The sequence below is a fragment of the Mustelus asterias genome, unplaced genomic scaffold (genome assembly GCF_964213995.1).
Source record: "Mustelus asterias unplaced genomic scaffold, sMusAst1.hap1.1 HAP1_SCAFFOLD_3204, whole genome shotgun sequence".
Lineage (NCBI taxonomy): Eukaryota > Metazoa > Chordata > Chondrichthyes > Carcharhiniformes > Triakidae > Mustelus > Mustelus asterias.
The window spans coordinates 1-27,116 of NW_027593149.1; the positions used below are offsets into that span (position 1 = coordinate 1).

Genomic DNA, 27,116 nt, shown 5'->3' on the forward strand with positions numbered 1-27,116 from the left:
TGAATGTTTATTGTGATGATTGCTTGAGCTGTTAATCAGCAGATTTGGTGAATTAACATAAAGCACCACAAGGTCCAGCTTGCTCCTGCTGCTTATTTTTGAAGGATCGTCCGTGAATGCAAAGATAATCCCAGCTATCCTTTTCTTTTCTAGTACAAACCAATGTGTAAACTCTTCGCCCACCCTGCCTGTCTCCTCCATCCCCACTTCCAGAAGCTGCCAGCACAACTCACACTCCCTCAGCTACAGCCACCAGGAACCCATCTCCCAGAGAACTGTGCTTGTGTGCACATTGAAGGCTCTTGCAGAAATGTTCCTGTCTCCTGAAAATAAACCTGTAACATAAACAACCATCAGATTTTTCCTACTGTTATAGATCATAGAATCCCCACAGTGCAGAAGGAGGCCATTTGGCCCATCGAATCTGCACCGACCACAATCCCACCCAGGTCCTATCCCTGTAACCCCACATATTTACCCTGCTAATCCCCCTGACACGAGGTTCAATTTAGCATGGCCAATCAACCTAACCCGCACATCTTTGGACTGTGGGAGGAAACCGGAGCACCCGGAGGAAACCCATGCAGACACTGGAAGAACGTGCAGACTCCACACAGACAATCACCAAGGCCAGAATTGAACCCAGGTCGCTGGAGCTGTGAGGCAGCAGTGCTAACCACTGTGCCACCATGCCGCCCGTTCTCCGTTCCTTCCACAAACTTTGCCTCTGAGCTATCAATTCCACTCCCCTCTCATGCCTGAGGCATGCTGTCCTGTTTAACTTTAAGATGAGCTTATGATGCCATCTCTCTCCATCACCAACACCATCTTAGCATTTCCCAACTCTACTCCTGCCTCAGCTCATCTGTTGCTGAAATCCTTGTGTACTTTCTCCAGCCTCCATCATTCCAATGCTTTCCCGGCCTCTCACTTTTAGTCGTCCAAACCTTTACTAACTAAATTCTGTTCATCTCTCACCCTGAGCCCATCGAACTGGTCCAGAAACACCTCCATGGCCTCACCCCTCCCTATCTCTGTAACCTCCTCCAGCCCCTATAACCCTCCCTATCTCTGTAACCTCCTCCAGCCCCCTACACCTCTCTCTACCTCTAACCTCCTCCAGCCCCTACACCCCTTCCTAGATCTGTGACCTCCTCCAGCCCCTACACACCTCCCTTTCTCTGTAATCTCCTCCAACCCCTACAGCCCTCCCTATCTCTGTAACCTCCTCCAGCCCCTACTCCCCTCCCTATCTCTGTAACCTCCTCCAGCCCCCAACACCCCTCCCTATCTCTAACCTCCTCCAGCCCCTACACACCTCCCTATCTCTGTAACCTCCTCCAACCCCTACACCCCTCCCTATCTCTGTAACCTCCTCCAGCCCCTACACCTCTCCCTATCTCTATAACCTCCTCCAACCCTCGGAGACCACTAGCGACCTTTGCATTCCCGATTTTAAATTCTCCGGCCTAGGTGGCTGTGCCTTTTTCCACTGGGGCCCCAGGCTCTGGAATTTAAACGAATCCATCTCTCCACTTCTTCTTCCTCCTAACTTACTGCTCTGTCTAAGTTTTTGATCACCTGTTCGAACATCTCCTCCATGACTCAGTCTGCAATTTGTTTCCTAATCGCTCCAGTGAATCACCTTGGGCTGTTTTACCAGGTTAACGGTGATATATACATAGAAACATAGAAAACGACAGCACAAAAACAGGCCCTTCGGCCCACAAGTTGTGCCGAACACATCCCTACCTTCTAGACCTACCTATAACCCTCCATCCTATTAAGTCCCATGTACTCATCCAGGAGTCTCTTAAAAGACCCTATTGAGTTTGCCTCCACCACCACTGACGGCAGCCGATTCCACTTGCCCACCTCCCTCTGTGTGAAAAACTTCCCCCGAACATCTCCCCTGTACCTACCCCCCAGCACCTTAAACCTGTGTCCTCTTGGAGCAGCCATTTCCACCCTGGGAAAAAGCCTCTGAGATTCCACCTGATCTATGCCTCTCAACATCTTATATACAAATGCAGATTGTTTTGAAACTTGTTTTTGGCTTCTTTTGATAACCTCTGGCTAACTCAAAGTGACAGAAATCTTTAACATGAACAAAACTAATCCTGAATTTAGCTCAATTATTTTTTATTGTTCAGAACTGAGACTGAACTTTAAATTAGACTTTAGCACATTTTCAATCATCTGCAACAAGGTTTCAGCCAATCCTGTGCTCTTCCTTCACCCTAGTCACACCCCGAGACTGCTCTCCCCCCAACCCCCCAGCCCCATGGAATAATTCTGCATTCTGCTAGCCACCATCTGCGGGAAACTGAGCATCACTCTTCAATGAATGCTCCTTTATACAAAAATGGAATTACTCCTGTCATTGTATCTTTGCTATCTGATTGGCAGACCTGTCTGATGGAAAACCTCCAGGACCCTTTCCGCTATTTCCCAGTGATTTTCTGTATCGAATCGGCAGAAGATGTGATTGCAGCTGCTCAGCTGGTAAGTAATTCCACTGTGACTGGTTAGATACGGCCGCTCCTGGCAGGAGCAATACCAGGCAAAGGGAAAGCAGCGCAGGGGGCTGGGAGATTCGAGCGGAGGCCATTTCTCGGGCTTCCCGCTGGGCGCCATTGCCTCCGCAAATCTCTGGCTGCTAGATGTTCTCCCTCCATTTTCCTGATCGGAATCTGACCTGTCTGATCCGACTCCTGGGATCCCATCCCACCTCATTTACCTGAGATTCCTCTGGGAACTTAACATTCTGACCTTGTGCCCAGGCAGCTCTCTGTATACAAACATCCATCACAACAATATCATTGAGTCCAAAGTGAAAATATTTCCTCAAAAATATCAGAGGCCTTGTTGAGTTCAGGAGGAGGGAGAGATTTTCCATGACGGAAGCTTGATCCTTCATTCTGCCTCTCTTCATCCCACACCACCCCCCCCCCCCCCCCCCACCCCCGCCCCCAACACACACACACACAATCTCTCCCCCAGTATCTCCTACAATCTGCTTCAAGCCTCCTGGGGCTTTCCAACTTGAATGTTGAGAACTGTTTCTGCAAAGTTAAAGCGGGAAGTTGGGGGAATTTTATAGAACATTTAGCCTGCACTGTTCACTGGCTGCATCAACCTCTGCCTGAGTTCCGCCTTTAGTCATGGTGCTTCCCCCTTTTTACCCACAGCATCTCTGCCTTGAGCTTCCAGTTGGTTACTGCAGCTTCCTGAACCAAAAGCAGGTTGATCAGTTACCACCTTGCTACCTGTGCTTATGCTTTTGACTTAGTTACTGTGAGGGGCGGGGGAGAGGGTGGGTGGTAGGGGGAAGAGTGGGGGGTGAGGATGAGGGGGGGAATGGGGAGTGGGGGAGGAATTGGGGGGGTTGGGGGAGGAATTGAGGGGGATGGGGGGGAGGAGGGGTGGGGGACGAAGTGGGGGGGATGTGGGGAGGAGGAATTGGGGGGGAAATTGGGGGGTGGGGAAGGAATTGGGGGGGGGGGTGGGGAAGGAATTGGGGGGGTGGGGGAGGGATGGGGGGGTGGGGGAGGAATTGGGGGGGGTGGGGGAGGAATTGGGGGGGGTGGGGGAGGAATTGGGGGGGATGGGGGTGTGGGGGGGGGAGGAATTGGGTGGGGGGGCATGGGGGGCTGGGGGAGTGAGGGCGTGCGAGGGCGGGGGGGTGGTGATATTGGGTCTGATCATTCTAACAGTCCCCAGTTTGTCGAAAATGGAAGTTTGCAAACGTGTGTGGGTTCCTGAAATAACTGTTTGTACAAGAATAAACTGCCCCTTGCAAAGAAAGCGACTTTCTTTCAATATAGAACATATTGTAAGGATTAACATTTTGAATTATAAAACACTTCTAATTTTAAAAATAAACTCTGAAGCTTTGAATTTGGAGCTCCTAACACTGGGGTCCTCAGTTATGCACGAGCTACAAGGTAGATAGAAACGTAGAAGCAGGAGCAGGCCATTCAGTCCTTCGAGCCTGCTTCACTATTCATTATGATCATGGCTGATCATTCAACTCAGACGCCTGATCCCGCCTTTCCCCCCATATCCTTGGATGCGTTTAGCCCCAAGAGCTATTTCTAACTCCTCATCTCCATCCTAAATGGTTTACCCTGCATCCTCAGACTGTGACCCCTAGTTCTGGACTCCCCCACAATTGGGAACATCCTTCCTGCACCTATCCTGTCTAACCCTGTTCAAATTTTATAGGTTTCTATGAGATCCTCCCTCATTCTTTTGAACTCCAGCGAATACAATCTTAACCAACTCTCAATCTCTCCTCGTACTTCAGTCCCGTCACCCCAGAATCAGCCTCGTAAACCTGGGATGTAGATTATCAGACCCTGGGAATTTATCGACCTTCAATCCCATCAATCACCCCAATACCAGTTCCCTACTAATACTGATCTCCTTCAGTTCCTCCCTCTCACTAAACCCAGTCTTCCCCAACATATCGGGTACATTATTTGTGTCCACCTTTGTGAAGACAGAACCAAAGTATGTATTTAGTCAGTCAACCATTTTTTTGTTCCCATTATAAGTTTCCCAATTTCTGACTGTAAGGGACTTACATTTGTCTTCAATCTTTTTCTTTTCACACACCTATAGAAACATTTACAGTCAGTTTTTATGTTCCCCAGAAGCTTATTCTCATACTCTATTGTCCCCTTCTTAATCAATCCCTTTCTCTTCCTTTGCTGAATTCTAAACTGTTCCCAATCCTCAGGTCTGCTGTTTTTTTCTGGCCAATCTGTGCCTCTTCCTTGGATCTAATACTATCTCTAATTTCCCTTGTAAACCACGGTTTGGCCAACTTTTCCATTTTATTTTTGCGTAAGGCAGGAATAAACAATTGTTGCAGTTTACCCATGTGCCCCTTGAATATTTGCCATTGCCAATCCACCGTCATCCCTTTAAGTAACGTTTCCCAATCTGTCAAAGCCAACTCGAGCCACATACCATCAAAGTTTCCTTTATTAAGAGTCGGGTCCCTTGTCCCAGAATCAACGACATCACTCTCCATCTTGCTGAAGAATTATATCATGTTATGCTCGCTCATCCCCAAGGAGCCTCGCACAAATAGATTGTCAATTATTCCTTTCTCATTACACAATTCCCAGCCGAGAATGGCCTGCTCTCACGTTGGTTCCTCAATGTATTGGTCCAGAAACCATCCCATATACACTCCAGGAATTCCTCCCCTACGATTCTGTGACTAATTTGTTTTGCCCAATCTAAATGCAGATTAAAGTCTCCCATAATTACAGATGTTCCTTTATCACATGTGTCTCTAAATTTCCTGTTTAATGTCATTCCCAATATCGACACTGCAGTTTGGGGTCTATGTACAAACCCACTAACATTTTGTGCCCCTTGGTGTTTCTTGGCTCGACCCAAACAGATTCCACATCGTCAGAGCTAATATCCTTCCTCACTATTGCATTAATTTCCTCTTTACCAGCAATGCAACTCCACCACCTTTTCCTTTTTGTCTGTCCTTCCTGAAGACTCAATACCCCTGGATGTTCAATTCCCATCCCTGGTCACCCTGCAGCCATGTCTTCGTAATCACGACTACATCATACCCGTTTACATCTATTTACATGGTTAATTCATCCACTTTTTTGCAAATGCTCTGTACATTAAGGTACAAAGCCTTAAGGCTTGTCTTTTTAACATTCAGTGACTGGACAGTGCAGTTGATGTTGTCTACATGGACTTTAGCAAGGCCTTTGACAAGGTACCGTATGGTAGGTTGTTGCATAAGGTTAAATCTCACAGGATCCAGGGTGAGGTATCTAAACGGATACAAAATTGGCTTCTTGACAGAAGCCAGAGGGTGGTTGTAGAGAATTGTTTTTCAAACTGGAGGCCTGTGACCAGCAGTGTGCCTCAGGGATCAGTGATGGGTCCACTGTTGTTTGTCATTTATATTAATGATTTGGATGAGAATATAGGAGGCATGGTTAGTAAGTTTGCAGATGACACTAAGATTGGCGGCATAGTGGACAGGGAAGAAAGTTATCTCCAATTGCAACAGGATCTTGATCAATTGGGCCAGTGGGCTGACGAATGGCAGATGGAGTTTAATTTAGATAAATGCGAGGTGATGCATTTCGGGAGATTGAATCAGTGCAGGACTTACTCAGTTAATGGTAGGGCATTGGGGAGAGTTACAGAACAAAGAGATCTAGGGGTACATGTTCATAGCTCTTTGAAAGTGGAGTCACAGGTGGACAGAGTGGTGAAGAAGGCATTCGGCATGCTTGGTTTCATCGGTCAGAACACTGAATACAGGAGTTGGAATGTCTTGTTGAAGTTGTGCAAGACATTGGTAAGGCCACACTTGGAATACTGTGTACAATTCTGGTCACCCTCATTATAGAAAGGATATTAAACTGGAAAGAGTGCAGAAAAGATTTACTAGGATGCTACCGGGACTTGAATCATTGAGTTATGAGGAGAGGCTGGATAGACTGGGACATTTTTCTCTGGAGCGTAGGAGGCTGAGGGGTGATCTTATAGAGGTCTATAAAATAATGAGGGGCATAGATCAGCTAGATAGTCAATATCTTTTCCCAAAGGTAGGGGAGTCTAAAACTAGAGGGCATAGGATTGTGAGAGGGGAGAGATTCAAAAGTGTCCAGAGAGGTAATTTTTTCACACAGAGGGTGGTGAGTGTCTGGAACAAGCTGCCAGAGGTAGTAGTAGAGGCGGGTACAATTTTGTCTTTTAAAAAGCGTTTAGATAGTTACATGGGTACGATGGGTATAGAGGGATATGGACCAAATGCGGGCAATTGGGATTAGCTTAGGGGTTTTTAAAAACAAGGGCGGCATGGACAAGTTGGTCCGAAGGGCCTGTTTCCATGCTGTAAACCTCTGTGACTCTATTCCTGATCCCATATTTCACTGTCTGATTCTGGCCCTCGGTTTCTCTGCATATCACTTTTTTTCTTAACTCAGAAAGTTGGTATGCAGGTGCAGCATGTAATAAAAAAGGCCAATGGGATGTTGGCATTGATTGCAAAGCAACTGGAGTATAAAAGTAGAGAAGTGTTGCTGCAGTTGTATCGGGTGTTGGTGAGACCACATCTGGAGTATTGTGTCCAGTTTTGGTCGTCTCATTTGAGGAAGGATGTTGCGACATTGGAGGCAGTTCAGAGAAGGTTCACCAGATTGATTCCAGGGATGAAAGGGTTGACGTATGAGGAAAGATTAAACAGCTTGTACTCACTGGAGTTTAGAAGGATGAGAGGGAATCTGATAGAGGTGTATAAAATTTTAAAAGGGATTGATAAAGTAAATGTAGATCAAATGTTTCCTCTTATGGGGCAATCTCTGAACAAGAGGTCACAGGTATATGTTGAGAGGCGGTAGATTTAAAACGGAGATGAGGAGGAACTACTTATCGCAGAGGGTGGTGAATTTGTGGAACTCGCTGCCCCATAGCGGGGAGTCTGAATCATTGAATGGTTTCAAGAAGGAGATAGATATATTTCTAATAAAAAAAAGGGAAAGAGGGATGTGGGGAACAGGAGGGGAGGTGGATTTGAGAGCAGGGAGAGATCAGCCATGATCTGAATGAATGGCGGAGCAGGCTCAAAGGGCTGAATTTGCCGACTCCTGCTCCTAATTCCTATGTTCTTCTTTTTGTTTGTGTCCTTTTAGTTGAAATCCTCCCCAACCACTCTAGCAAGTATCCCCATTCTCCCCCCACCCCGCCCGGCCCCAGGGACATCAATCCCGGTCCTGCCCAGGTGTAACTCGTCCAGTTTGTTCTGGACTCACCGCCCCAGAACCGGTCCCAATGCACCAGGAATCTGAAACCCTCTCCCCTCACACCATTGTGCCATTTTCTGCCCACGCCCGGGCTGCCCGCCCCCCGCCTGCCGCGCCCCCGCCCGCCCCGGCCCCCCTCCCCGATAAGGAGACTAATTCTGCAACTCACGTTTCAGCATTTCCTTTTTTGGGAATAGTCTAAGTTCACCTCTCCCGTTGGCGATGGGGAGCCAATGATCTCATGCTTTGTGGGTCGTACTCTGAGATGCAGCCCAATCACTTTCTATGTTCCATCCCAAACAAATGATACCTTTCCTTTTGAAACAAAACTGTCATAAGTAAGTAAATAAATAAAGTCACGTTCTCTTGTAAACAGCTTTTAGCCCCGCACTAACGGTGGAATTCTTCCGTTTTAAGACTGTGTTAGAGAGCGGCTTTGGCGATCCCGTCCCATCTTCCAGAACAGCGGAATATTGCGCTAGATTCCACATCATTCATTCGGCACAAATGCCCCTCTGGGTGCCATTGTGAACAGGGTGCTGTCCGGCTTGTGATGGAGATGGAGGCAGGAACCAGTCTGCCCCGGGAGGACAGTGCCCAGCGCACTGGGGGTGGGTGAGGGGGGGGCAGAATGGTGCTCAGTGCAGCGGGGTGGGTGGGGTGGGTGGGGTGGGGTGGTGAGGGGTGGGGTGGTGAGGGGGTGGGGTTGGGTGGTGAGGGGTGGGGTGGTGAGGGGGTGGGGTTGGGTGGTGAGGGGTGGGGTGGGGTTCGGTGGGGTGGGGGGTGAGGGGTGGGGTTCGGTTGGGTGGGGTGGGGTTCGGTGGGGTGGGTGGTGTGGGGTGGAGTGGGTGGTGAGGGGTTCTGAGGGGTGGGGTGGGTGGTGAGGGGTGGGGTGGGGTGGGTGGTGAGGGGTGGGGTGGGGTGCATGGTGAGGGGTGGGGTGGGTGGGGTGGGGTGCATGGTGAGGGGTGGGGTGGGTGGTGAGGGGTGGGGTGGGGGGTGGGTGGTGAGGGGTGGGGTGGGTGGTGAGGGGTGGGGTGGTGAGGGGTGGGGTGGGGTGGTGGGGGTGGGGTTGGGTGGTGAGGGGTGGGGTTGGGTGGTGAGGGGTGGGGTGGGTGGTGAGGGGTTCAGTGGGGTCGGTGGGGTGGGGTGGGTGGTGAGGGGTTCGGTGGGGTGGGTGGTGAGGGGTGGGGTGGGGTAGGTGGTGAGGGGTGGGGTGGGGTGGTGCAGAGTGGTGTCCAGCGTGCCGGGGGGTGGGGGTTGGTGCTCTGTGCAGTAGAAGGGAGGGGGGGGCCACATAGTTTGTCCAAAGTGCCGGCACAGCCCCGACAGAAAGGTGGCACTGACCCAAACTCTTTGGTGAACTGGGGACCGCCTTGTGTACATCGCTCAGTAGCCATTGCATGGAAACTGATGTGATTTCCCGCTGATGTGACATCAGTTTGAAAGGCATGATGGGATGCCAGTGACTAGCTGTTTTAATGAGTATTCATGAGATGCAAATGAATGCAAATAGTCTTTGTGTCACCCACCATTGGGAAAATTGCAATGTGATCGAGCGCCAGCGGGTTTTCCCACTTTTTGGCTCCCACTTAATTCTCTGCTCCTGCCTGCGGTGGGTTTGGAGAACTCCACCTTAAAGCTTTTAAAATCAACATTTAAGACCACTTCCTGTCACATTAACAGAGAATAAAGGTTTCCTACAGGTGCAGATCAATTTAGGCACTGCACGGTTTGTTTAAACAGAAGGGCTGGAACGTTCTGGCCATTCGCGCCAGCGGAATTCTCTGGCTGAGTGCTAAACTCTCCGTCCTCGCTCGCAGCAGCGATGGGGTGGGGGATGGCTGAAAAATTCCAGCCAAGGTGTCATCCTGAATTCAATACTCGTAACTATTCCTTCAAAGTAGAAGAATCAAATGCGTCAGATTTGGAATCATAAATTCATCAAACCTCTGACCAAAGATCTGCTTTCCTCTTCCCCGGTTACCTTGGTTGTTAATTCTCTAACAGAAATTCAACATGACCATTTTGAAAGTGGCTAACATAAAAGATCCTAAACATTAGTCAACTCTATACAAAACCGTGAAAAATGTTATCAAATCTTCAATCAGTTTAAAGTTACAGCCTATCTTTTGATCTCTGCAGTGCCTGAAGATCTATGAACCCAATGTCCCATGGGCCAACATTGAAAACTGCGTGAACGGTGACCTTGGAAACAGATTGATGCACCGGAATGCAGAGCTAACGGAAGCACTAAATCCACCACATGACTACGTTCCCTGGATCCTGGTCAATGGGGTAAGTTGGAAAGATGCACCTCGCTCAAGGAAGCAATGTTCCAAACGCATTCACTGCAACTGGGTCATTTCAGGTATTAAAACCAGAGAACAGAGATGGCACAGAAAGAGGCTATTCAGCCCATTGAGTCTGTGCTGACCAAAATGAGGAAAATAAGAACCTAGCCGCCCATTTTAATCCCATTTTCCAGCATCTGCTCTGTAGCCTTGCAGAATATGGCACTTCAGACACAGATTCAGGTACCTTTGAAATGAAGAGTGTTTCAGCTTCAACCACCGATTTGGGTAGTAAATTCCAGGCACGCACCACCCTCTGGGTGAAAAACCTCCCCCGTACATCTCCCTTAAACTTCCACCCCCTCACCTTGAACCTGTGCTCCCTTTGTAATTGACATTTCCACCCTGGGAAAAAGCCTCTGTCTATCCACCCCTGTCTGTGCCTCTCATAATTTTGTGGACCTCTATCAGGTCTCCCCTCAGTCTCCATCTTTCCAGTGAAAACAATCCTAGTTTATTCAACCTCTCCTCACAGCCAACATCCTCGAGACCAGGCAACATCCTGGTGAACCTTCTTTACACTCTCTCCAAAGCTTCCACGTCCTTCTGGTAGTGTGGTGACCGGAACTGCACGCAATACTTCAAATGCAGCCTAACCAAGGTTTCATATAGCTGCAACATGATTTCCCAAGTCTTGTATTCAGTGCCCCAGCTGATGAAGGCAAGCGTGCCGTGGTGTTGCCACTTTTAGGGAACTGTGGACCTGCACACCCAGATCCCTCTATGTTAATGTTCCTAAGGGTTCTGCCATTTACAGTATGATTTCTACCTAAATTTAATTCTCCAAAATGCATCACCTCTCATTTGTCCGGATTAAACTCCATCTGACTTTTTTTTACGTTTATTTATTAGTCACAAGTAAGGCTTACATTAACACTGCAATGAAGTTACTGTGAAATTCCTCTAGTTGCTGCACTCTGGTGCTTGTTTGGGTCAATGCACCTAACCAGCACGTCTTTCAGACTGTGGGAGGAAACCGGGGCACCCGGCGGAAACCCACGCAGACAAGGGGAGAACGTGCAGACTCCACTCAGACAGTGACCCAAGCCGGGAATCGAACCTGGTTCCCTAGCGCTGAAGCAGCAGCGCTAACCACTGTGCCACCTTGCCGCCCACTGTGCCCAAGTCTCCATCTATCTATATCATGTGACAATCCCCGGCACAATCAGCAACTCCACCAATCTTCGTGTCATCCACAAACTTACTAATCAGACCACCCACATTTTCCTCCAGATCATTTGTGTATCCTACAAACAACAGAGGTCCCAGCACTGATCCCTGCGGAACACCACTAGCTACAGATCTCCATTCTAAAAAACACCTTTCCACCACTAATCTCTGTCTGTATAACCAAGCCAGTTCTGTATCAAGAACAAAGAACAAAACAGCACAGGAACAGGCCCTTCGGCCCTCCAAGCCCGCGCCTCCCTGGTCCAAACTAAACCACTCTTTTGTATCCCTCCATTCCCCCTCCGTTCATGTGGCTATCCACCCCGAATCCCATGTCATAGAGTCATAGAGGTTTACAGCATGGAAACAGGCCCTTCGGCCCAACTTGTCCATGCCGACCTTTTTTTTAAACCCCTAAGCTAATCCCAATTGCCCGCATTTGGCCCATATCCCTCTATACCCATCTTACCCATGTAACTGTCTAAATGCTTTTTAAAAGATCCGCCTCTACTACTACCTCTGGCAGCTTGTTCCAGACATTCACCACCCTCTGTGCGAAAAAATTGCTCCTCTGGACACTTTTGTATCTCTCCCCTCTCACCTTAAATGCATGTCCTCTAGTTTTAGACTCCCCTACCTTTGGGAAAAGATATTGACTACCGAGCTGATCTTATAGACCTCTATAACATCACCCCTCAGCCTTCTACGCTCCAGAGAAAAAAGTCCCAGTCTATCCAACCTCTCCTTATGACTCAAACCATCAAGACCCAGTAGCATCCTCGTAAAGCTTTTCTGCACTCTTTCTAGTTTAATAATATCCTTTCTATAATAGGGTGACCAGAACTGTACACAGTATTCCAAGTGTGGCCTGTCCAATGTCTTGTACAACTTCAACAAGGCGTCCCAACTCTTGTATTCAATGTTCTGACCAATGAAACCAAGCATGCCGATTGCCTTCTTCATCACTCTGTCCACCTGTGACTCCACTTTCAAAGAGCTATGAACATGTAAACCTAGATCTCTTTGTTTTATAACTCTCCCCAATGCCCTACCATTCACTGAGTAAGTTCAATCTACCAAAATGCATCACCTCACATTTATCTAAATTAAACTCTATTTGCCATTCGTCAGCTTAGTGGCCCAATTGATCAAGATCCTGTTGCAATCGGAGATAACTTTCTTCACTGTCCACTATGCCACCAATCATGGTTTCATCTGCAAACTTACTAACCATGCCTCCTGTATTCTCATCCAAATCATTAGTATAAATGAGAAATAACAGCGGACCCAGCACTGATCCCTGAGGCCTACCGCTGGTCACAGGCCTCCAGTTTGAAAAACAACCCTCTACAACCTCCCTCTGGCTTCTGTCAAGAAGCCAATTTTGTATCCATTTAGATACCTCCCCCTGGATCCCTTGAGATTTAACCTTATGCAACAACCTACCCTGAGGTACCTTGTGATTTTAGTTTTTATACCAGTCTGCCATGGGGACCTTGTCCTTACTAAAGTCCATATAAACTGCATCCACAGCCCTTCCTTCATCAATTATCTTTGTCACCACTTCAAAAAACTCAATCAAGTTGGTGAGACATGACCTTCCCCGTACAAAACCATGCTGCCTGTCATTAACTAGTCCATTTTCTTCCCAATGTGCATATATTCTGTCCCTCAGTATCTTCTCCAAACGTTTCCCCACCACTAACATCAGGCTCACTGGCCTATAATTTCCTGCTTCCTTTCTCAAACGAGGGAACAACATTGGCTATGCTTCAGTCCTCTGGAACCTTGCCTGTGGTCAAAGAGGATGTGAAGATATCTGTTAAGGCCCCAGCTAGTTCTTCCCTTGCCTCCCGCAGTAACCTGGAATAGATCCCATCTGGCCCCGGGGACTTGTCTACCTTATTGCAATTTAGGATACTCATCACATCCTCCTTCAATACAGTGACGTTCTCTAGAGTGTTCACACACCTATCCCTGACCTCAACATCCATCATGTCCTTCTCCTTGGTGAATACCAATACAATTATTCATTAAGGATCTCACCCACTTCCTGTGGCTCCACGCATAACTTCCCTCCATTGTCTTTGAGTGGACCTACTCTTTCTTTTGCTACCCTCTTGCTTCTAATATATGCATAGAAAGCCTTGGGATTCTCCTTGACCCTCGTTGCTAAAGGCATTTCATGGCCCCTTTTAGCCCTCCTATTTCCACGTTTAAGTTCCTTCCTACTTTCACTATATTTCTCAAGGGCTCCATCAGTTTTTAGTTTGCCTCGACCTATCGTATGCTTCCTCTTCCCTTTTGATGAAGCTTACAATTTCCCTTGTCGTCCATGGTTCCCGAGTCCTGCCATTTCTATCCTTCATTTCTGTTCTAACGAAAACAGCACTAGCCTTGTGGCCGGCATGGTGGCACAGTTAGCACTGCTGCCTCACAGCGCCAGGGACCCAGGTTCAATTCTTGGCTCGGATCACTGTCTGTGCGGAGTTTGCATTTTCTCCCCATGTCTGCGTGGGTTTTCTCCGGGTGCTCCGGTTTCCTCCCACAGTCCAAAGATGTGCAGGTTAGGGGGATCAGTAGGGTGGGATTATAGGGATAGGGTCAAATGCTCTTTTAGAGAGTCGGTGCACATTCGATGGGCCGAATGGCTGGCCTCCTCCTGCATCGTGGGGATTCTATGATTCCTATCCAATTCCTATCTGTCATCAGCTGTGTCCTAATCAGCATTTTATTCAGCATTGCCACCCTGCTTTTATAGCTGATAACCTTTCCAATAAAGAAAACTTTCTTCGCCACCTTATCCACCTATTCTGCCACTTCAGGGACCCGTGGATTTGCATTGAAACATAAAAACGTAGAAGATAGGTGTGGGAGGAGGCCATTCGGCCCTTCGAGCCTGCACCATCATTCAATATGATCATGGCTGATCATGCACTTTCAGTATCCACTCCCGCTTTCTCTCCAGACCCCTTGATCCCTTTAGCCACAAGGGCCATGTCCAGCTCCCTCTTGAACATGTCTAACAAACTGGCCCCAACAGCTTTCTGTGGTAGAGAATTCCACAGGTTCACAACTCTCTGAGTGAAGAAGTTCTTCCTCATCTCAGTCCTGAATGCCTTACCCCAATTCTTAGACCGTGACCCCTAGTTCTGCACTTCCCCAACATCGGTAACATTCTTCCCGCATCTAGCCTGCCCAGTCCCATCAGGATTTTATATGTTTCTATGAGATTCCCTCTCATTCTTCTAAATTCCAGTGAGTACATGACCAGTCGATCCAGTCTCTCTTCATATGTCCGTCCTGCCATTCCGGGAATCAGTCTGATGAACCTTCGCTGCACTCCCTCAATAGCAAGAATGCCCTTTCTCAGACCAGGAGCACACAATACTCAAGGTGTGGCTTCACCAAGGTCCTGTGTAACTGCAGCAAGACATCTTTGCTCCTATACTCAAATCCTCTTGCTATGAAGGCCAGAATGCCATTAGCTTTCCTCACCGCCTGCTGTACCTGCAGGCCAACCTTCAGCGACTGTTCCACCGTGACACCCAGGTCACGTTGCATTTCCCCTTTTCCTAAACTGCCACCATTCAGATAATAATCTTCCTTCCTGTTTTTGCCACCAAAGTGGATAACCTCACATTTATCCACATTATATTGCATTTGCTAAGTATTTGCCCACTCAGCCAGTCTGTCCAAGGTATCCTGCAGCCTCTGAGCATCCTCACAGCACACACTGCCTCCCAGCTTAGTGTCATCTGCAAATTTGGAGATATTGCATTCAATTCCTTTGTCCAAATCATTAATGTATATTGTGAATAGCTGGGGGTCCCAGCACTGAACCCTGCGGTACCTCACTAGTCACTGCCTGCCACTCTGAAAAGGACCCATTTGTTCCCACTCTCTGCTTCCTGTCTGCCAACCAGTTCTCTATCCACTTCAATAAGTTGCCCCCAATACCATGAGCTTTAATTTTGTTCACTAATCTCTTGTGTAGGACCTTGTCTAAAGCCTTTTGAAAGTCCAGATACACAACATCCAGTGGTTTATCCTTGTCCACTCTACTGGTCACATTCTCAAAAAATTCCAGGAGATTTGCTAGGCCCTGGGGAACTATCACATTTTAATCCCAGCAATTTCCCCGACTAATAAAGATTTCCTCAGTTCCTCCTTCCTGCTAGACCCTCTGTCCTCTAATATGTCTGGAAGGTTATTTGTGTCCTCCTTAACGAAGACAGATCCAAAGTATTTGTTCAGCTAGTCTGCCATCTCTTTGTTGTCCATTATGAATTCACCTGATTCTAACTGTGCGGGACCTACATTTGTCTTCACCAGTCTTTTTCTTTTCACGTACCTATAGAAGCTTTGCAGTCAGTTTTTATGTTTCCTGCAAGCCTACTCTTGTATTCTGTTTACCCCTTCTGAATTAAACCCTTTGTCCTCCTCTGCTGGATTTTAAATTTCTCCCAGTCCTCGGGTTTGCTGCTTTTTTGGGCCAATTTATCTGCCTTCTCTTTGGCTTTAACACTATCCTTTGGCTTTAACACTTGATTTCCCTTGTTAGCCACGGATGAGCCACCTTCCCCTGTTTTACTCTTAGGCCAGACAGGGATGTACAGTTCATCCATGTGTTTTTTAAATGTCTGCCATTGCCGATGCATAGTCAACCCCTTAAGTATCCTTTGCCAGTTTATCCAAGCCAGTGCAGGTCTGATATCATCAAAGTTCCTCAAGTTCAGGACCCTAGTCTCAGACTTAACTGTCACTCCATCTTAATGAAGAATTCTACCATATTATGGTCACTCTTTCCCAAAGGATCTCACACCACAAGGTTGCTAATTAATCTTCACTCACTACACAATACCCAGTCAAGGATGACCTGCTCTCTAGTTGGCTTCTCGACATATTCGTGAAGAAAACCATCCCTTGTACATTCCAGGAATGCATTCTAAGGTTTCTCACTTCTTCAACCTCTCTCAATATCTTCCTGTTTATTGAGTCTTCCCTTGCTTTACTTGCTTTCCCCAAATGCATGACCTCACAGTTTTCCAGATTGAATTCCATTTGCTGTTTCTCTGCACACTCAACCAAACCATTGATAACATTCTGGAGTTGACAGTTTTCCTCTTCACTATCAACTACACAGCCCATTTTTATATCATTTGCAATTTTCCCATCATACCACCCACATTCAGGGGAGGCGATGGCCTAGTGGTATTATTGCTAGGCTATTGGTCCAGAAACTCAGCTAATGCTCTGGGAACCCGGGTTCGAATCCCGCCACAGCAGATAGTGGAATTTGAATTCAATAAAAAATATCTGGTATTAAGAATCTATTGATGACCATGAAACCATTGTCGATTGTCAGAAAAGTCCATCTGATTCACTAATGTCTTTTAGGGAAGAAAATCTGTCGTCCTTACCTGTCTGGCCTACATGTGACTCCAGAGCCACAGCAATGTGGTTGACTCTCAACTGCCCTCGGGCAACTAGGGATGGGCAATAAATGCTGGCCAGCTAGCGACACCCATGTCCCACAAATTAATTTTAAAAAACTAAATTCAAATCCAAATAAATCTAAAGGGAAAAGGGATTGCATTTCCCACCTAAAGCACTGGATTCCAGTCCCTGCTAATTTCAGGCATCTTGAAGCAGAGATCCCTTCACAGATAGTCCTCATACTTTCTTCCCACCCCCACCCCATCTCCAACTGCCCCCACCGTCCCAATCCTACAGCCCCTTGCTGCTGGCTACATGCCGGTCTACTGACTGCACTCACCTCTTATCTCACCTCATTAAAGTAGACGCGTACCTGGGCCGGATGGAATCGATCCCAGGTTACTGTGGGAGGTAAGGGAAGAAATAGCTGGGGCCTTAACAGATATCTTCACGACCTCTTTGACCACAGGCGAGGTTTGAGGGGACTGGAGAATAGCTAATGTTGTTCCCTTGTTTAAGAAAGGAAGCAGGGATAATCCAGGAAATTATGTCAGTAGTTGGGAAGCTTTTGAAGAAGATACTGAGGTTCAGGATATATGCACATTTAGGAGGAAAATGGACCAGTTCGTGTCGGGCAGCATGGTTTTGTACAGGGAAGGTCATGTCTCACCAACTTGATTGAGTTTTTTGAAGAGGTGACACAGATAATTGATGAGGGAAGGGCTGTGGATGTAGTTTATATGGACTTTAGTAAGGTGTTTGACAAGGTCCCACATGGCAGACTGGTACAAAAACTAGAATCAGATGGGATTCAGGGTGGACTGGTTAGATGGATACAGAACTGGCTTGGTTATAAGAACAAAGAACAATACAGCACAGGAACAGGCCCTTCGGCCCTCCAAGCCCACGCCGCTCCAAACTAGACCATTATAGAAGTGGAGATGCCGGCGTTGAACTGGGGTAAACACAGTAAGAGTTTTAACAACACCAGGTTAAAGTCCAACAGGTTTATTTGGTAGCAAATGCCATTAGCTTTCGGAGCGCTGCTGCTTCGTCAGATGGAGTGGATATCTGCTCTCAAACAGGGCACAGTAAGGAGTCTAACAACACCAGGTTAAAGTCCAACAGGTTTATTTGGTAGCAAACGCCACTAGCTTTCCTGTTGGATGACCTGTTGGACTTTAACCTGGTGTTGTTAGACTCCTTACTGTGTTTATCCCAGTCCAACACCGGCAGCTCCACACTCAAACAGGGCATAAAGAGACACAAAATCAAGTTACAGAATACTGATTAGAATGCGAATCTCTACAGCCAATCAGGTCTTAAAGATACAGACAATGTGAGTGGAGGGAGCATTAATCACAGGTGAAAGAGATGTGTATTGTCTCCAGACAGGACAGCCAGTGAGATTCTGCAAGTCCAGGAGGCAAGCTGTGGGGGTTACTGATAGTGTGACATAAACCCAAGATCCCGGTTTAGGCCGTCCTCATGTGTGCGGAACTTGGCTATCAGTTTCTGCTCAGCGACTCTGCGCTGTCATGTGTCGTGAAGGCCGCATTGGAGAACACTTACCCGAAGATCAGAGGCTGAATGCCCATGACCGCTGAAGTGTTCCCCCACAGGAAGAGAATAGCCTTGCCTGGTGATTGTCGAGCGGTGTTCATTCATCCGTTGTCGTAGCGTCTGCATGGTTTCCCCAATGTACCATGCCTCGGGACATCCTTTCCTGCAGCGTATCAGGTAGACAACGTTGGCCGATTTGCAAGAGTAGGTACCGTGTACCTGGTAGATGGTGTTCTCACGTGAGATGATGGCATCCGTGTCGATGATCCGGCATGTCTTGCAGAGGTTGCTGTGGCAGGGTTGTGTGGTGTCGTGGTCACTGTTCTCCTGAAGGCTGGGTAGTTTGCTGTGGACAATGGTCTGTTTGAGGTTGTGCGGTTGTTTGAAGGCAAGAAGTGGAGGTGTGGGGATGGCCTTGGCGAGATGTTCGTCTTCATCAATGACATGTTGAAGGCTCCGGAGGAGATGTCGTAGCTTCTCCGCTCCGGGGAAGTACTGGACGACGAAGGGTACTCTGTCCACCGTGTCCCGTGTTTGTCTTCTGAGGAGGTCGGTGCGGTTTTTCGCTGTGGTGCATCGGAACTGTTGATCGATGAGTCGAGCACCATATCCTGTTCTTATGAGGGCATCTTTCAGCGTCTGGAGGTGTCTGTTGCGATCCTCCTCATCCGAGCAGATCCTGTGTATACGGAGGGCTTGTCCGTAGGGGATGGCTTCTTTAACGTGTTTAGGGTGGAAGCTGGAGAAGTGGAGCATCGTGAGGTTATCCGTGGGCTTGCGGTACAGTGAGGTGCTGAGGTGACCGTCCTTAATGGAGATGTGTGTGTCCAAGAATGCAACCGATTCCGGAGAGTAGTCCATGGTGAGTCTGATGGTGGGATGGAACTTGTTGATGTCATCATATAGTTGTTTCAGTGATTGTTCACCATGAGTCCAAAGGAAGAAAATGTCATCGATGTATCTAGTGTATAACATCGGTTGAAGGTCCTGTGCGGTGAAGAAGTCTTGTTCGAACCTGTGCATGAAGATGTTGGCATATTGAGGTGCGAATTTGGTCCCCATGGCTGTTCCATGTGTCTGGATGAAGAACTGGTTGTTGAAGGTGAAGATATTGTGGTCCAGGATGTGGTCTCACTACTCAACGCCGACAACTGCCAGTTTCCAGATACAATTTTACAACCTCATCCGCTTCATCCTGGAGGGGGAAAGTTTAAGGGAGATGTGTGGGGGAGGTTTTTCACGCAGAGTGTGGTGGGTGCCGAGAACGCGCTGCCAGAGGAGATGGTGGCGGAAACAGGCACATTCACAACATTTAAGAGGCATCTGGTTGGGTACACAAATAGGGAGGGAATAGAGGGATACAGACTGAGTACGGGCAGAAGGGTTTTTTTAGTTTAGTTAGGGCATCATGATCAACACGGGCTTGGAGGGCCGAAGGGCCTGTTTCCGTGCTGTACTTTTCTTTGTTCTTTGTTCTCAGAATGTACTTACCTCCTGATTGTAACAAGTGAAAATCAGAAACGTTATCTTTGAGCTATTTTTTTTTGTGAATTCTCTTTGAAGCATTCTGTGACGTTTAACTCCCAATCTCTCTTTCAGAAACACACTGATCAGCTGGAGGTTCAGGCTGTCGGTTCACTCTTCAATCTCGTTTGTAGCACTTACACCGTGAGTGATCTCTTTCCTGCTTTTAGAACTTTACGTATTTTGAGGTATCTGGAGGGCGCCCCTCGCCCTGCCGTGGGCGCCCCTCGCCCTGCCGTGGGCGCCCCTCGCCCTGCCGTGGGCGCCCCCCCCGCCCTGCCGCGGGCGCCCCCCCGCCCTGCCGCGGGCGCCCCCCCGCCCTGCCGCGGGCGCCCCCCCGCCCTGCCGCGGGCGCCCCCCCGCCCTGCCGCGGGCGCCCCCCCGCCCTGCCGCGGGCGCCCCCCCGCCCTGCCGCGGGCGCCCCCCCGCCCTGCCGCGGGCGCCCCCCCGCCCTGCCGCGGGCGCCCCCCCGCCCTGCCGTGGGCGCCCCCCCGCCCTGCCGTGGGCGCCCCCCCGCCCTGCCGCGGGCGCCCCCCCGCCCTGCCGCGGGCGCCCCCCCGCCCTGCCGCGGGCGCCCCCCCGCCCTGCCGCGGGCGCCCCCCGCCCTGCCGCGGGCGCCCCCCCGCCCTGCCGCGGGCGCCCCCCCGCCCTGCCGCGGGCGCCCCCCCGCCCTGCCGCGGGCGCCCCCCCGACCTGCCGCGGGCGCCCCCCCGCCCTGCCGCGGGCGCCCCCCCGCCCTGCCGCTGGCGCCCCCCCGCCCTGCCGCTGGCGCCCCCCCGCCCTGCCGCGGGCGCCCCCCCGCCCTGCCGCGGGCGCCCCCCGCCCTGCCGCGGGCGCCCCCCCGCCCTGCCGCGGGCGCCCCCCCGCCCTGCCGCGGGCGCCCCCCCGCCCTGCCCTAACCACATAACTGAAGTGTCTGAACCTTGGAACCATTCTTTGGAATCTTTTCTTCACTCTCCCAGTATCTTCACATCCTTTCTGAAGTGTGGTGCCCAGGACGGAACTCAATAGTCCAGCTTAGACTGGAACAGTGTTTTATCCAGGTTTAACCCGGCTTCTTTACTCTTATACTCTCTGCCCTATTGGTTAAGTGCAGGATGCTGATGCTTTATTAATTGGGCTCTCAGCTTGTCCTTCAACGATTTCTGCACGGAAACACCCAGGCCCCTCTGCTCCTGCATCCTTTAGAATTTGATTCTTTTATATTGTCTCTGCATCCTTCCTTCAAAATGAATACTTTTACATTTCTCTGCATTAAGATTAACACATTTGCATAAATAGGGGATTGGTTAATGGAGAGAAAGCAGAAAGTAGGGGTGAATTCACAATTTCCAGATGTGAGACAGGGGTGCATGGACATCAAGAACACAACAGCAAAGAAAGCAGCAGTAAGTCACGTGGCCTCAGTCCAGTGCTGGGGCCTTTAGAATCAAACAGTGCAGCCCATCGAATCTGCTCCAACATGCGAGAAACATCTGACATCCCACCTAATTCCATCTACCAGTCCTTGACCCACGGCCTTCGCCACTGACAATCCATATTAACAACTTCAACAAAGAGACAGAGTAAACTATCTAAATTTGCTGATGATACAAAGCTCGGTGGGAATCATTGGACGGGGCTTTACAGCCTCACTTGTCCCGAAACCGTAAAATCCCACCCGAGGGTCAACGCACCTTCCCATTATCTGCCCCTCGCCTGCTCTGATTCCCCTGGTGGGCGGGCTGGTAAAATTCCGGCCATAGAATCCCTACAGTGTTGAAGGAGACCATTCGGCCCATCAAGTCTGCACCAATCCATCTTTTAAAAAAGATCTTACCCAGCCCCTATCCCTGTAACCCCCCCACTCCCCACCAACCCCAGTGCATTTACCCAGCTAATCCCCCTAACCAACACATCTTGGGACGAACAAAGAACAATATAGCACAGGAACAGGCCCTTCGGCCCTCCAAGCCCGTGCCGCTCCCTGGTCCAAACTAGATCATTCTTTTGTATCCCTCCATTCCCACTCCGTTCATGTGGCTATCTAGATAAGTCTTAAATGTTCCCAGTGTGTTCGCCTCCACCACCTTGCCCGGCAGCGCATTCCAGGCCCCCACCACCCTCTGTGTAAAATACGTCCTTCTGATATCCGTGTTAAACCTCCCCCCCCCTCACTTTGAACCTATGACCCCTCGTGAACGTCACCACCGACCTGGGAAAAAGCTTCCCACCGTTCACCCTATCTATGCCTTTCATAATTTTATACACCTCTATTAGGTCACCCCTCATCCTCCGTCTTTCTAGTGAGAACAACCCCAGTTTACCCAATCTCTCCTCATAACTAAGCCCTTCCATACCAGGCAACATCCTGTCAAACCTCCTTTGCACTCTCTCTAAAGCCTCCACGTCCTTCTGGTAGTGTGGCGACCAGAACTGGGCGCAGAATTCCAAATGCGGCCGAACCAACGTTCTGTACAACTGCAACATCAGACCCCAACTTTTATACTCTATGCCCCGTCCTATAAAGGCAAGCATGCCATATGCCTTATTCACTACTTTCTCCACCTGTGACGTCACCTTCAAGGATCTGTGGACTTGCACACCCAGGTCCCTCTGTGTATCTACACCCTTTATGGTTCTGCCATTTATCGTATAGCTCCCCCCGATGTTAGTTCTACCAAAATGCATCACTTTGCATTTATCTGGATTGAACTCCATCTGCCATTTCTTTGCCCAAATTTCCAGCCTATCTATATCCTTCTGTAGCCTCTGACAATGTTCCTCACTATCTGCAAGTCCAACCATTTTTGTGTCATCTGCAAACTTACTGATCACCCCAGTTACACCTTCTTCCAGATCGTTTATATAAATCACAAACAGCGGAGGTCCCAATACAGAGCCCTGCGGAACACCACTAGTCACAGGCATCCAGCCGGAAAAAGACCCTTCCACTACCACCCTCTGTCTTCTGTGACCAAGCCAGTTCTCCACCCATCTAGCCAACTCCCCCTTTATCCCATGAGATCCAACCTTTTGCAGCAACCTACCATGAGGGACTTTGTCAAATGCTTTACTAAAGTCCATATAGACAACATCCACGGCCCTTCCCTCATCAACCATTCTAGTCACTTCTTCAAAAAACTCCACCAGGTTAGTGAGGCATGACCTCCCTCTCACAAAACCATGCTGACTATCATTAATGAGTTTATTCCTTCCTAAATGCGCATACATCCTATCTCTAAGAATCCTCTCCAACAACTTCCCAACTACGGGACACTAAGGGGCGACTTAGCATGTCTAATCTCCCTAACCAGCACATCTTTCGGACTGTGGGAGGAAACCCACGCAGACACGGGGAGAATGTGCAAACTCTGCACAGACAGTATGGAATTTAAGCTGTAAAGAGATAATGGCAGTTTCAGTTGGTGACCAACAAGATGGTGGATGGAGTATAATGTGGGGGGGAGTATGAAATTATTCACTTTAGCTGTAAGCATCAAGAAGTAAAATATTTATTAAAAGGCTGAAACTTGTAATGTGGATCTTGAGAGAGACTTGGATGTACTCGTACAAGAAACACAGAAATTTAGCAGGTATACAACTAGGAAGGTAACTGACATGTTGGTCTTTGGTGCAAGGGGATTGGAGTATAATAAGGAAGTCTTACTGCAATTATTCAGGGCTTTGAGATCACACCTGGAATACTTTGCACAGCTTTCACTCCCCATATCTAAGCTGGTGCAGTGAAGATTCACTTGATTGGTTGCTGCGATGAGAGGGTTCTTCTATCATGTGAGACTCAGTAAATTGGCCCAATTCACTCTTAGAGTTTAGAAAATTAAGATGTCAGCAAAATACAATGGATGCTGGAAATCTGAAATAAAAACAAAAACTGCTGTAAAAACTCAGCAGGTCTGGCAGCTCCTGTGGTGAGAGAATCAAGCCAACATTTCAAGTCCTTATGACTTGAAAGTCTTTTATAAAGAGATATAGACACTTAGCCACATGGGGAGATGTTACAGATAATCAGAAGTTTGAGTGAGGGAGATTGTAAGATGTGAAGTGATATTGAGATGCAGAGTTTACAGAGGGAATTGCAGAGCTTGGGGCCGAGCTAGTGATGAACAAGCGGCCTAAATTGGTTAATAAACCCTATTTGTTTGTGTTGTGCAATATTTGTCCGTAATTCTTGCACCGCCCACCACCAAGTGCCTCCCAAAGTGCATCAGGCTATCAGGTTAATGTACTTTATCAGGCTCGATCTCATCCGTGTCTCTTGCTTGTTGTCTGTCTTTGAGCCTGGACGAGAAGCCAAAGCTTATCTGTCAAACTGGCCCAGATCAACCTGGGACCTGGTATGGGTTTGCAGCCAAGAACAGGTTACCTCTTCCTATTTCCTTTGTTAAAGGAGAACATACTGCCAATGCCAAGCAGTCTTTTCCTTTGTAAATTTGTGCAATAATTTTGGGCATCTGCCCTCATGATAGGATCATCTTCGACCAGTAGCTCTGCTGAGGAATGTCAGCTATAACATGAGTCTGAAGATTGGAAATTGCAGCCTTGTTACTCACCTCCTACAGGAATGTCCATCTCTGAATATTGAGGCAGCTGGTCATTACCACACACTATTACATTGCCACTATTATCTATCCCACTGTGACCCTGGAAAGCACACTGAGAAGTTAAACTAACAATCCTGAAAGGGGACTCAACATTAATGGACTTCCCAATCACTCATTAACTGTCTCCTGCCAATCGCTCTGTGGATCCCTGCCGCCCATTAAAGATTCTGCTCTGTGGAGAATCTAGCAGATTTCCTACTTTAGAATCTGCTACTGACTTCTGAATTTTACTGCATGAATTAATTCAATCATTTTGATTTCCATGAATTTGGGAAGGTGATTGAATAATAATCAATTCTATGTTTCTTCAGTTATTGTTTTTGTCACAAAGCCAGGTGCCCAATATGTCGGACATGAATCGGTTGTGATTTTCATGCTGTTAAAATACTCCATTATTATTGTTTTATCTGCAGGGTCAGAAGCCAAAAGCCTGTACAAAAGCTGAAGAAAAAAGCTCATTCCCTAAATGCATGATTTAGTCACGGATGCACAGTGACTGCAACTAAACTCCCCGGGTCTCTGACTATGTCTCTAATGAGTTTACATTTTATTGGCCGGATGGGAGAGCAGGCGTAAGTTGGGTCTGAAATGCTTGGCAGTGACTGGGATTTTAGCTGCTTCAGTATCCTGTGGTTACTGGATATTGCCGGAATGCTGGAATCACTCTGTGGTTCTGGTGAGCTTTTTTTTTTAACCGAGCAGTAAGGATCAAAAGCTGAGTTTCCTTTGACCTTACAATTTCTTGATGCAAATTGTCTTGAATGAAATAAAGCAAAATACTTCAGATGCTGGAAATCTGAAAGAAAAAACAGAAACTGCTGAAAGTATTCAGCTGGTTAAGCAGCAACTGTGGATTGAGAGAGAAGCATTTCTAACCAACACTCATTGACCTGAAACATTAACTTTGTTTCTCTTGACCCAATTGCCCCCGGACTTGCTGAATACTTGTGGTATTTTCTGCTTTGATTGTGAGTGAAATTCGGCTGCAGAACCTGGTGCTACTTGAAATGGAAGCAGAGATTTCTGATGCTGTAAACACAAAAACGCAAAATCACAAACCAGCAAGATTCTCGAGGTTGCAATCGAGATTGTTTTCTGTCCCAGTTTTCACTGAAAATGTAATGGATTTTTTTAAACTGAAAGCTTTTTGCTATTTCTGCTAAAGTCAAATAAAATGCTAATTTAAAAACCAATCATATTCAGCCGCCTCTTGAATACATTTGATGTTTGTGGCTTCAACTACTTCCTGTGGTAATGAATTCTTCACTCTTTGGGTGAAGAAATGTCTCCTCATCTCCGTCCTAAATGGTCTACCCCGAACCCTGTGACCCCTGGTTCTAGACTCCCCCACCATCAGGAACATCCTCCCTGCATCTACCCTGTCTAGTCCTGTTAGAATTTATAAGTCCCTATGAGATCCCCCCTTCATTCGTCCAAACTACAGCGAAAACAATCCTAACCTAGTCAATCTCTCCTCATACATCAGTCCCGCCATCCCCGGAATCAGCCTGGTAAACCTTCGCTGCACTCCCTCGAGAGCAAGAACATCCTTCCTCAGAAAAGGAGACCAAAACTGCACACAATATTCTAGGTGTGGCCTCACCAAGACCCTGTGTAATTGCAACAGGTTTATTTGGTAGCAAATACCATAAGCTTTCGGGGCGCTGCTACTTCGTCAGATGGAGTGGAAATGTGCTCTCAAACAGTGCACAGAGACACAGAAATCAAGTTACAGAATACTGATTAGAATGTGAATCCTCACAGCCAGCCAGGTCCGAAAGGTACAGATAATGTGGGTGGAGGGAGCATTAAACCCAGGTTAAAGAGATGTGTATTGTCTCCAGACAGACTGGTGTTGTGAAACTTCTTACTGTGTTCACCCCAGTCCAACGCCGGCATCTCCACATAATTGCAACAACACATCCCTGCTCCTGTATTCGAAACCTCTCGCAATGAAGGCCAACATGCCATTTGCCTTCTTTACCGCCTGCTGTACCTGCATGCTTACCTTCAGTGACTGGTGCACAAGGACACCCAGGTCCCGCTGCACACTCCCCGCTCCCAATTTACAGCCTTTCAGATAGTAATCTACCTCCTTGTTTTTGCTTCCGAAGTGAATAACCTCACATTTATCCAAATTATACTGCATCTGCCATTGATTAGCCCACTCACCCAACCTGTCCAGATCATGCTGAAGGATCTCTGCATCCTCGACACAGTTCACCCTCTCACTCAACTTGGCATCATCTGCAAACTTTGAGATGTTACATTTTGTTCCCTCATCCAAATCATGAAGATAGAAACCATAGAATCCCTACAGTGCAGAAGGGGGCCATTCAGCCCATCTAGTCTGCACTGACAACAATCCCACCCAGGCCCTATCGCTAATCCCTCTAACCTATGCATCCTGGGACACTAAGGGTTAATTTAGCATAGCCAATGCACCCCAACCAGCACATCTTTGGAGTATGGGAGGAAACCAGAGCACCTGGAGGAAACCCACGCAGACACTGGGAGAACGTGCCGCTTCCAAACAGACCCAAGCCGGTAATCGAACCAAGGTCCCTGGAGCTGTGAAGCAGCAGTGCTAACCACTGCCACCGTGCCGCCCCCTATATATATTATGAATAGCTGGGGTCCCAGCACCATAGAGTCATAGAGGT

At 48.2% G+C, this 27,116-nt stretch overlaps 1 protein-coding gene across 1 annotated transcript; it reads left to right on the plus strand.

Moving 5' to 3' along the window:
• Window positions 1-2,247: 2,247 nt before the first annotated feature.
• LOC144490362 (gamma-interferon-inducible lysosomal thiol reductase-like) lies at window positions 2,248-25,646 on the plus strand. The gene is made up of 4 exons (XM_078208124.1): window positions 2,248-2,505; window positions 9,945-10,097; window positions 19,925-19,993; window positions 24,867-25,646. The coding sequence occupies exons 1-4, from the start codon at window positions 2,344-2,346 to the stop codon at window positions 24,930-24,932; spliced, it is 450 nt and encodes a 149-aa protein (XP_078064250.1). The 5' UTR covers window positions 2,248-2,343; the 3' UTR covers window positions 24,933-25,646.
• Window positions 25,647-27,116: the final 1,470 nt, after the last annotated feature.